This window comes from Physcomitrium patens, chromosome 16 (genome assembly GCF_059467195.1).
Source record: "Physcomitrium patens ecotype Gransden chromosome 16, ASM5946719v1, whole genome shotgun sequence".
In the NCBI taxonomy this organism is placed as follows: domain Eukaryota; kingdom Viridiplantae; phylum Streptophyta; class Bryopsida; order Funariales; family Funariaceae; genus Physcomitrium; species Physcomitrium patens.
The window spans coordinates 9,147,605-9,160,295 of NC_143425.1; the positions used below are offsets into that span (position 1 = coordinate 9,147,605).

Consider the following 12,691-nt stretch of genomic DNA (forward strand, 5'->3'; position numbering starts at 1 on the left):
CAAATTGTAATCATATCATAAAAGAATTCCATTCAAACCTCAATGAAATCTTGATGACGTTTGAATTAATACTAAGTAGATTTTATAACAAATTATAATCCACATTATTTTTTTAGTATTTTTTATCTTTATTTTAAACTTTGCACACCTATGAAACTCTTAGTTGAAAAGAAGCTCAAGAAAATTAAAGAAAATTATTCTTATAAATTGAGAAAAAAGATACATAATATATTAGGATGTTGAGTTGCATTCTTCTATAATCTTGATATTGAATTCTTAATACAAGTATCTAATTCTTGCACTATCACTTTGCTGTTAAATTTTATGCAAAAGTTGCCATTTATGTCAGCTATTATTCAATCAAATTTTATCTCAATCCAATTAAAAAATTGCTGCAAATCTAAGTAATCCTTATTGATCATTAAATTACTAATTATTAATATTTTAATCTATCAAAACTCTAACAACTTTATATTTAATCTATAGATAACAAATTACTATAATACATTCATTACAAGTATTTTTATAAAGCCACAAAAATTTATCTATTGATTTGCTATAAAAATCATAATTTTTTTTAAAATATATCTATAATTTATTTATAAAAAATAGAGTCATCTAGATCAAATCTTAACTTTGTATAGCTACCACAAAGTTTGTACAAATCCAAATTATCCAAAGCTAATGTTTTTACAATATTTCTTAAGTATGTTCATTAATCATACTTTTGAATTGACAAATAAATCTTCTATTTTTCATAAGTACATAGTTCTCTGGCTTAAAGTCTATTCTTGAACCTTGTTTATAAATGATCCTCCTTGAATATCAACTTAATCTTTTTTTAGTAATTATTGCTAAAAACTAATTTTTAATTTCACTTAAAGATTTTAATAATAGTTTTATGTTAATTTCACCTAGTCTTGTTTCACTTATGGCTCTATAAAGTAGAAAGAAGTTCTTTTAACAAAAATACAATACGAATACTAAATTTTCTACTATCTCTTATATTTTATCAATAGTTTATAAGATAATTTTCTACTATATTTTTAATATAACACTTATTTATTCTTGATCTTTATGACTTCTTTTGCCTAATAGCCATATTACAACACAACAATGCTTTAATTGCCTATGCATAAAAGACAAGCTTAGTTGCATATTATGCAATTGTGATAAAATATTTTGATGTCTTTTGCAATTTCCTTAAGTTAGGCTATAATTGTGGCCATTGTTATAAGATCAAAATTTGTAGTGGTAATAGCAACAATTGTGGTGGCGTTAGCTATATATATATATATATATATATATATATATATAATTTTATTACTCTATAGATTATAATAAAATGAGGTCTTTTTAAATTTTTATAATTAATTTTAATGTGATTAATTATAATACAATTGAAAAAAAGCCTATAATTTGGTAGATTGTTATTATTTTTTAAAAAAAAATAAATTAAATTAAAAATATTTTATCTTTCTTTTATATCTATAAATATATCTATATATATATATATATATATATACATACATTATTATGGTAACCAACTAAATCAATAAGAGGAGTGAAATTTTTGCTACATTTCTTTTGAGAAAATTTCAACCACTTTCTTACTACTGAAGTGCTTTGTCATAAAGAACATTGCACATTAAAAAAAATTCATCATGGTTGTGTATTTGAGTAAAAATAAACATGCAATATTTTAGTTTTTATTTTTATTTTTATTCACCATGTATTTTATATTTTAAGGTTACAATATAACTTAAAATATTTATATTAATTAAAATAAGAAACAATAACTTAGAAAAAAATAAAATACATAATTTGGTGATTTTTAAATGATACAAATAAGATGAAGGTTTTGATTAAACATGATATTTAAAATATATATATATATATATATATATATATTACTTTTTTAGAGTTTTTTAAAAACTAAAATATTTATGTACAAAAAGAAAAGAAAGAGACGTATAAATTAAGTATAGATTATATTTATGGATCTTAAATATAGAAAACGAAAGATGATTGCAAAGTTACAGCTAAAAATGTTTCATTGAAAAATTAATATGTTTGTAGTTCACCAAATCATACATATTTTTTATTATTCTTTGACATAACTTTTTAACGATGTCTACTATACTAAAAACCCTATAAGTATTTCAAGAGTTTTAAGTTGAACATCCTTGTTTTAGAAGCAAAGCTAGTATATGTGATTCTGTAGAAAACCATTATTATTATAAATGGACAACAATGCAAGATATCAAACTGACCTGAAAACCTATTGCTCTGGTCATGAAAGTATTTTGAAAGTGTATAAACTACATCATAAGTTAAATATTAATTCACCTTTTAGTAAAATACTTTATAAGGACCAAATCAAACATATTGTGTTATGTTTGATATAATTAATTTTAATTTCACATTCATTCATATAATTTTCTCATTTCAAAATAAATAAATATACATTCCAAAAAACTTTGCAACATGAACATGTGTACATGTTGTCTTTTTTTCTTTTTTCTTTTTTCTTTTTTTCTCTCAATCAATTATGTGCATATAAGTAAGGAATGACTTATTTAATGATGGATTGGGATCAAAGAGCTGGATATAAATAATTTTGTCCAAAGTGGGTCTTGTTTGTAGACCCGAGGTGAAGCAAATAATGTGATGCCATTGTGAGTTGGGTGAGATGGTGATACAAAGACCAAGTCCCCATGATATTTTTATTTATTTATTTATTTATTTATTTTAAGGAGAAAAAGTAAAAGTAAAAGATGCCATGTGGCCTTTCCTTGCCCAGCCTCCACAAAGTGGCCAATCATGTCCCCCGTCACCCCGTGCAAAGATACACATGTGGCAGAGTGTGAATGTCCAGGTGGCAACAATGGGTCCCATCCAATGAAAGATCACGGAAGTGCTTTTGTTGTATGGATTCTGGACCCTCCCCCCTCATCCACAAAAGTTCCAAGCCTCCACTCAGAGCAGGGCTCTTTTTTGATCATTGTACCATTGGCATGAGTAGTTTTGGCTTTAGTATTGGCTTAATACATCCAGCATGCATTGTTTGTATTTCATTTTTTTAAGAATTCTTTATTGGCAAACATTGGCAATTGTTAATTGCCAATTGGAACATATTTTCAAAAAACAGACAAGTAGAGCATAAGATATTGCCTTTCAAGTCTTGAGTTCTCGAATTGAGTGTTAAAGTTGATTTTGAGCAATGATGAAGATTGCAACATTTGACATAGAAATACTAAAATTGGTACTTGCTATGGATATAATGTGAATTATTTGTAGATATGGACATATGATGGACATAGTGCACATAGTAACATCATGGACATGTGACGACATAGTGGACATTGCACATTGAGGGGTGTGCGAACTTTCTACTATGATTGATAATTAAAAACAACAAAGAGCATAGAAGAAATTCCTAATTATAGATAACCATTACTAAATTTTAAAAAATGAATCCAATGGTGAAAACAAATCCAAACATTGTTCAATTCCTCTCAATGCCAAAAGAAAATTTGTTTGTGTTTTAATTTATTCTATTCTATTTTTTAAAAAATTTGTTTCCATTTGGTTAATGACTTTTACATGAATCCTCCTGCAAATATTAAGATACATTTAACTTATTACTTGAATTTGCAATGAAACCAGAATTCACATTATAAGGAAGACTTGCAAATCAATTGTTATTAATAAAGATTATACTATTTCATTTTTTCACCATTCTCTGGCTTAGGACTTGAGATTTCCCAATATCCAGTCTTCATTCCAAAAACCCCCTCACACATGTTTCTAAACTCCCAATACAATTCACATTTTACAGCATGTAAAATTAGATGTTTTTCTATTCCTAATTCTGGAATTAAATATATATAGTACAAAGGCTTTCGTCATTTCACTCTTAAAAAAAAAAAAAAAACTAAACTAAAAAGTATCATAAGCATTTGTGCAATGTAAAATAATTTCGATTTTCATTCCAAAATATCTAGTTAAATAAGTTGTTCATTTAAATCACCTCGAGATGGTGATTAAAACGAATAAGCTTGTTCAAAAGCTATCAAATTGTTGCTTGTAGTAAACACACACACACACACATGTATATATATATATATATATATATACTGTTCCTAGATATTCTTTCACATTGGCAGTTGAAACAAGCTTTCATTTTAGTCAATGGACTCATGAATCCACCTTGGCAGGAGGCATGACATGTCAGATATCCACATTGCTGAGGTGGAGGTGAGGAAAAGTTAGACAAGGCACAAATAATTAAATCCAAATGAAAGAATTAGTTGTCCTTCAAGACTTCTTCGTATATTAACTATTGGTCAATCAACTATATACAATCAACTATTGGTCTTGTTACCAGATATAAACAGAATCAAATTATAATTGATATTATCTAATTTTACAAATCATAACATTTGAATAAAATATTAAAATTTATTAATCAATTTGAATTGATACAAGAGATAGGTACTGAATTATACAACATTTCATATGTTATTGTGTCAATATTTAAGATTTATGTTGAATTATTCACATTAAGTATTCTAAACTGAATACAATACAAAAATATATAAACTTGAGCCATCAATATATCTATATATACATACATATATTTTCCAAACTGCAAAAGTGTTATTAGAATGCATCAAACAGACTAAATAAATTGTTGGTCCTTTCAATAGGCTTCAATACATCTCTAAGAAGCCAATGTTCGTAGACACATTCTACTGCAAGCAATTTGCTCCTCAGTCTGTTTAATAGACTAAAACAAAATAATAAATTCACATCTATAAAAAGAATATTATGAAAATATTCTTTATAAAAATATTAATTAATAAAATATTAATGAATTGAATCTTAAATCAATAATCTTAATAAGTAAAAATTTGGATTATAATAATAAAATATATTTAGCCAAATTAATTTTTGATCTATAAAAATTATATTTTTTGTATTTAATATTTAATAATATTAATTTTATTTTATTTTTGAATTATAATTACTTATTTATTAACAACTCATAGATAATAAATAAATAATAATAATTATAAATTATAATAGCTATACATAATATTGAAATAATAAATTTTATCATATTAAAATATATCATTTGTTAAAATTGTGTAACAATTTTAAATTAAACAAAAAACATTCATATAAAAAATTATTCTATAATATATAAAAAGTACATAATCTTTGTATAACTTGTCAACAAATTGTAAATACATAGTTCAAAATAAGTTTTTTAAAAAGAATAAAAACTAGATCTTAAACCTAAAATATAAAAATATATACATATAACTAAAAATATTATTATTGGCTAATTATAGTTTTGTATACATAAATAATTTTAAATAATTTATTAATATAATTATAAAGAATCAAATACTACAAAAAAAATTCAAATATAAATACATATTAAGCTAAATACATAACTTAGGTTCTAATAACTGCTAAAAAAAACTATTGATATTTTAGAAGAAAAAAAATTGAAAACTTATTAACTTTGACAAAAAATTTAAACCATATAAGCTTATTTATAAAAATAATATTTAAGAAAATATCTATATTGAAAGCATTGGTGTCTACAAAATATTAAGTATCAAGGTCTAAATTAAACAAACTAATAATTGAACCTTTAAAAAAACATATATATATATATATATATATATATATTGTATAATATTTAGCCAGTCATATATATATATATATATATATATATATATATTTATTTATTGTATAATATTTAGCCTGTCATACATGAATATAAATCACAATCTTTCTACACTTGCTGCAAATATATTTAATTTGGTCTTCATTTTAGACCTAGCCATTATGCTTATTGAATTATCTTATTATTTATTTATAGATGAAGGAAATGGCTACCAAGTGATTGAGATTATACACCTAATTTTAATTAAATTGCTTTTCCCACTTAATAGATTACTTACATTTAGATAACTAATCTTTAAAAACTAACAAATAACTCTCAAATCAAAAATCTTCTATCATACTTTAAAACAACTTGAAATTTTAATATTATCATATATATATGTATATATATTATTTATAGCCTATTATATTGTTATAAATAACTACGTAGTATACAAAGATAATAAATGTTTTGATCAAAAGACAATGAAAGTAATACATAAATATCTACACAATATTTACATCTTTAATAGTTATGTGATCTATTGTAGTGTCATCATTGTAGTAAGTTAGACACTTGATCTAAAAATAAGTACTTTGACATAATTATTGAATGATTAAATGCTCAAAAAAATAAAATAAAATTTTCAAATCTAACAAAATCAAGAAAAATATTGTCAATAAATAAATAAAAAATAATAATAATCATCAAAATGAGAAGTACTGAAAACTTGGATTTTTCACCTACTTGAGCATTTTTTACATTTCAAAAATTAAAACATAAAACATAAGCAAGAATGTTGACTTAAAATTTTATTACAAAATATAATAATTCCTAATTTATATGTGGTTAGTACAAAAATTTATACTAGGTGACTAAAATCGTGAATACAAACAATAGTAAAATAAATGAAACAAAGATCAATTTTATCATGACAATATAAAATAAATAAATAAATAAATAATTGTCAATTTTATGTCATATATAAAAAGAGAATTGGGTTTTATTTTAAAATTAAGAACAAAGATGGTACTAAAATCTAGTTGACAAAATACTTAAATTTTGGCAATAAATATAAAAAGAGTATCTAACATCATTTTAGAGTTGGATAAAAGAACTTAAAGACTTAAAGCCACTAAAATTTATCACTATGCAAAAACAAAGATACTAACACTTGCAACATTGCTAGAGATGATTTGATTTGAAAACAAATTCCTATATATCAGCAAAATGTGTGTCTAAACTATATAGCAAACAATTAATCAAATAAGAACTATATTTATACACTCTTCATTTTACAAACTAAAAGTAATAGTTTACCACAATCTTTAATATATCCTTTAAGAGAATAAACAAGGTAGAAATTATCAAATCACTTATATATTAGTATTTTTCCAAGACAAATTACTCAATTAGATAGATCCAAGAAAAAAATATTTTAGTCAAATTAAAATTCTAAAAATCAGGCACTTTGTGCCAAGACTTTAAAACAAATGTAATTTGTGAATAGACAAATAAACGAAATTTGAGAAGTAGAGAAAGTGCACAATTAAGTACAAAATAAAGTACAACGTAAATATCCAACTTAGAGCATAAAACCATCAATATGACATTATTAAACATGTAGACATACATCTACATAAAGAACCAACACTAGAAAAACTTTCATAAGAATTGTATAGACTTCAAAACAACACAGTGCCCTTTTATATATATTGAGACTTTCAAATTTGTCACCGTAAATTGTCGCTGGTAATAGAAAACATCTTCACATTTTCATGGTTCAAGTAAAGTTTACCCCTACAATACAAAAAAAATTGAGTAAGTGTGACCAACGGAGAGTAGAGAAGTACAGCCAGAAAGCAAAGCAAAGGGGGTGGGGATGGAAATGGAGGATTAGTTGGGGCATGGAACCCTCCCTCCCTCCCTCGCGGTGGAGCATGGCCTTCGGGTCACGAAGAAGACGGCACACACGAAGAAGACGAAAAAGAAGAAGAAGACGAGGACGAAGCTGCCGTCACAAGACAATCATGGAGAAGCATCCCCCGCTCGCTAGGTATCCACCATACACACATTTCCGTTGTAGAGTAGCATTTTCAAAATTTGAACCTGGGAAGACCAGCGAGCCAGCCAGCCAGCCGTCGAGAAATCTCAGAGGGCGCGACGAGGGAGGGAATCATGGACTACAAACAACCCGCAGCGGCAGAAGTAAGAGGAGTAACCAACCAACCGGGGAGCAGTCGCAGTAGTAAAAGTTGTAGTAGTAGTAGTTGTATTAGTGGTGGTCGTAGGGTGCCTACTCCATGCCCCAAAGCTGCGGGCGAATGAGAGTGCGTGAGTGAGCGAGGGACCGAGGGAGCAAGCGAGCAAGCTCCCCGTCCGGTTTGAAAAAACAAAAAAAGGAAGAAAGTGGGGGAAGTAAGTTCTGATACAGGAAGGACTCCCTCCCCTCGCCCCTTCGTCGCCTATGCGGTACGTTGAATGCTGCGTCGCATCAATCCCCCCCCCCTCCCTCTTCCTCGCCGGATTCGTAGATTCCGTCCCCTCCCATCTACTCTCCTCGTACATGACCCGGTCCAGCATGTTCGCTCAGGTAGATAAGAAGGGACGGACCCGGACCTGCGGACCTGGTCGCACAGCTGGCAGGCGCGCGACATTGTCCAGACCCACCCCGCGCTGTCCCCCTCCACCCGAGCTCGGGCCTTGCCCCCGTGCGGCCCTCGTCCCCCCCCCCCCCCCCCCCCCCTCTCCTCCTCCCGGCTCTGTTCCCTTCCCTTCCCTTCCCGGGCAGGCAGCGGAGAACTAACTGGTGGACGGGGGTTGGAGAGCACGGGCGCGGGCGCGGGTGGAAGGAAGGGGCCAGGCGCTGGCTGGCGAGACAGGGAGGGAGGGGAAAGGACCGAGTGGCTCACAGTGGGCGTGGTGAAGAGGTTGCGAGAGAATAGAAGGAGGGTGTGGTGGTTCGTTGTTGCAGCAGACGGGTTTCTTAGAGCGGCCTCGACACGCTCTATGCGTCCCCCTTTTTGTTTTGGTGCCTTGTAGTTTGCGTCCTGTGGCCTCCAGAGCGTTGGGTGTCTGCATTCGGTGGAGCCTGGTTTGCGCAGATAGATCTCGAGGAGCTGTTTCTAGTTTCGGGGGCGCCGCTGTTTGGTGTGCGGGTGGGGCAAGGTATCGTCAGAGGAGATGAGAGAGATTATCAGCATCCACATAGGCCAGGCCGGTATTCAGGTCGGGAATGCGTGCTGGGAGCTGTACTGTCTGGAGCATGGGATTCAGCCCGATGGTCGCATGCCAAGGTACGTGGATTGGGTGGTGCAGGGGATGGGGATGGGCTTGTGATGCTTAGCAGTTCCGGCGGGACCGTAGCCCGGTGCCCAGGGGTTGGTAGCGGGGAGGGGCATGTTTGTGTTGGTGGTTGCATTCGTTTTCTCTGTAGTTGCGGTGTGGAGGGTAGGCTTTACGGGAAGGAGGCAGGATGATAGCTGTGGGGGGTGGTGGTGGCCCCGTTGACGTGGCTATGGCGGCTTGGAAAAGCCGTCGGAGGCGTTGCGAGAAGGGGCCGCCGACAGCGCGAGTCGGTGTCGTGTGAGGGGGCATGAGGACGGCTGACATGGGTGGTGGCGCTGACACGCGAAATTTTGATGGGTTTGCAGCGACACGACGGTAGGAGGTGGCGACGATGCGTTCAACACATTTTTTAGCGAGACGGGGGCGGGGAAGCACGTCCCGCGCGCCGTGTTCGTGGATCTGGAGCCTACGGTGATCGACGAGGTCCGGACCGGAACGTACCGGCAGCTGTTTCACCCGGAGCAGCTGATTTCGGGGAAGGAGGACGCTGCAAACAACTTCGCTCGCGGCCATTATACTGGTGCGAAGCCGTTGGTCATTGCCGTGGTCATTCCGCTGTAGTGTAGGTGGTTTGTTGCGTGAGTGAGTGTTGATGTGGATGAATGAGGGGCGGCATGCCGAATCGGTTGGAGTACTGGTGGGGCGTCGCCGGGGGTGACGGGGTTGGAGTGCGGGGAAGTGGGTACAAGGGTGTGAGCATGGGGTGGTGGCCTGGTCCGGCGCGATTGTGAGGACATGCTCAGGACGCCCTGAATTGGGGTGTAATGGTGGGGTGGCAGGCAGAGCGGGGGGCAATGAGGAGGGATCGGCTGACGCGGTGTGATGTGTTTTGCAGTGGGGAAGGAGATTGTGGATCTGTGCCTGGACAGGGTGAGGAAGCTGGCAGATAACTGCACGGGGCTGCAGGGATTCTTGGTGTTCAATGCTGTAGGAGGCGGGACGGGATCCGGGCTGGGTTCTCTGTTGTTGGAGAGGTTGTCGGTGGACTACGGGAAGAAGTCGAAGCTGGGATTCACTATCTACCCGTCTCCCCAGGTATGCAATGCAGATGGCGATGGCAGAGAGTCAAGTTAGGGAGGTTGCGATGCGTGTGGGGAGTGTGGGGATAAGAAGGGGATGTGTGGCGGCGAGTTGACGGAGTGGGATTGTTGTGGTGGACAGGTGTCGACTGCAGTGGTGGAGCCATACAACAGCGTGCTGTCGACTCACAGTTTGTTGGAGCACACAGACGTGGCTGTGCTGTTGGACAATGAGGCAATTTACGACATTTGCCGAAGGTCGTTGGACATCGAGCGGCCGACGTACACAAATTTGAACAGGCTGATATCTCAGATCATATCGAGTCTGACGACGAGTCTGCGGTTCGACGGCGCGCTGAATGTAGATATCACGGAGTTCCAGACGAACTTGGTGCCGTACCCGCGGATCCACTTCATGCTGTCGAGTTACGCTCCGGTGATTTCCGCGGAGAAGGCGTACCACGAGCAGTTGTCGGTGCCGGAGATCACGAACGCGGTGTTCGAGCCATCGAGCATGATGGCGAAGTGCGATCCTCGTCACGGAAAGTACATGGCGTGTTGCCTGATGTACAGAGGGGATGTGGTGCCGAAGGACGTGAACGCCGCGGTGGCGACCATCAAGACGAAGCGCACGGTGCAGTTTGTGGACTGGTAAGCGGAGGGGGGTGAGGTTGGGATTGCGTGTTGTGGGTGAGGGGCGGGAATGCGTAGTAGGGGCGAGGGAGTGTAGGCGCGAGGGGAGTGGGCATGTGCATGTGCGTGCATGTTGGTGGGGGCGCGATGTGAACAGTGGAGTGGTAATGCGTGCAGGTGTCCGACGGGTTTCAAGTGCGGAATCAACTACCAGCCACCAACGGTGGTGCCCGGCGGCGACCTTGCGAAGGTGCAGCGGGCGGTGTGCATGATCAGCAACAACACGGCTGTGGCGGAGGTGTTTTCTCGAATCGACCACAAGTTCGATCTGATGTACGCGAAGCGCGCTTTCGTGCACTGGTACGTGGGCGAGGGTATGGAGGAAGGCGAGTTTTCGGAGGCTCGCGAGGACTTGGCGGCTTTGGAGAAGGACTACGAGGAGGTAGGAGCGGAGTCGACGGACGGGGGTCCGGAGGACGACGACTACTGAGGTGGGCGTAGGAGGGACCAGTTTGGCGATGGCGATGGGCAAGGCTCCCTGACTCGGGGATGAATGCAGCGATTGGAGCTCCGGATGCCTGGGTCGCGTGCGTGGCGTGACGACCAGGGCTGAATGTTGTATACTTTGTTGAAATCTAGGATTTAAAACCTTGCAGCTTTTATTTCTCATGTGAAGCATAAGTACTGGTAGAGGAGTAGCGCATGTCTTTGGTGCGAAGCCTTGTAACGTTGGCGAAACGTCGCTATCAGTATATTTCACCGATTTTTTCAGTGTGGATTTGGGCGGAGTGGGTTAGGCGAATATGGATTTGAGGACGTGTATAAGTTGTGGTTTTTACATGTGGACTGGGCATACGTGGAGTCTGTGTCTACGTGGCTGCTCTACTCCTTGCGGAGTTTGTTTGCACGGGTGTCTGTGCCGGGAAGTGGTTGATGCTGAGGCTTTTTCTATCGTGGCTGTTGACTGTCAGTCTGTGCAACGGGTAGGGTTGGGGTGATGCTGTGAAGTGTTGTTGGAAGAAAAAAAAAAAAAAAAAAAAAAAAACATTGTAATAGTGTAGTTGAAAGTGTAGGGTAGTGGCATTTGGGAGGATTCTGTTGAGTATGTGAGATTGTGTGAACGTTTAGTAGACATTATCAAGACTATTGATTTCTCTAAATTGAAGAATGTGGTTATTTTGAGCGATGTAATCTAAATTAGTGAATGCAGTTGGTGTGATAGCGTAATGTAGAGTGTTTTAAATCCTAGTTGGCAAACCAGCTATATTTCTTGTTGTGGCGACGACTGTAACACAAACTGACACACGAACAATTCATGGATTTTTTAGGTTCCCGTCAAGTATCAGGTTTACAGAGTTGGATCGCAACTTGATATTCTTTTTGGCGTGGAAATAGCATTCAGTTCTTTTGTTTGCTTAGTGAGGGAGAGTGTAGCCCCCCACCCATGAACCAAATGTAAGGTTACCAACCTCTCATAGAACATTCAAGGGCCCTACAATGAATGGCCACAATGGCTGTGTAGGTATTAAAAACACATCAATGTATGCCATTCAAAGTCGATGAATGGTGTGAGAACATTGTCCTCCACCAGCATTGCAGCTGAAAAAGAATTCCTTTATGATTCTCTTATGGTTCTGAAGTTCTTTCATACTGTAATTCTAATTACTTGGTGGAAGTTGATTTAGACATCATGAAACATTAAATGGAATATTTTGGAAAGTTTCAGGTTATTGTTTAGAATTATCGGGGGAAAAAAATACTGTAGACTTGCTGTTTGAACAATGATTTATCCAAACGCTAATGTAGGTAGGCTATACTACATATAATCTGGGTTTCTTATTATTATGTATTCTGTAGTTAGTTACAGCAATGCTCTAGGCTTTGAATATGTAATGTATATATTTATATGTATGCATGTATTTAGGATAATATTAAAAATTTGAGATGTTAAAAAGTATGATAGAAGATTTGTGATTTGAGTTTGAATCAATCAGAATTGTCCTCAAAA

At 36.0% G+C, this 12,691-nt stretch overlaps 1 protein-coding gene across 1 annotated transcript; it reads left to right on the forward strand.

Annotated features, from left to right (window-relative positions):
- Positions 1–8,669: 8,669 nt before the first annotated feature.
- Positions 8,670–11,454, forward strand: LOC112293488 (tubulin alpha-6 chain). Its single transcript, XM_024542958.3, has 5 exons — positions 8,670–8,979; positions 9,337–9,551; positions 9,867–10,066; positions 10,193–10,701; positions 10,861–11,454. Exons 1-5 carry the CDS (start codon positions 8,867–8,869, stop codon positions 11,171–11,173), a joined length of 1,350 nt encoding a protein of 449 aa, XP_024398726.1. The 5' UTR covers positions 8,670–8,866; the 3' UTR covers positions 11,174–11,454.
- Positions 11,455–12,691: the final 1,237 nt, after the last annotated feature.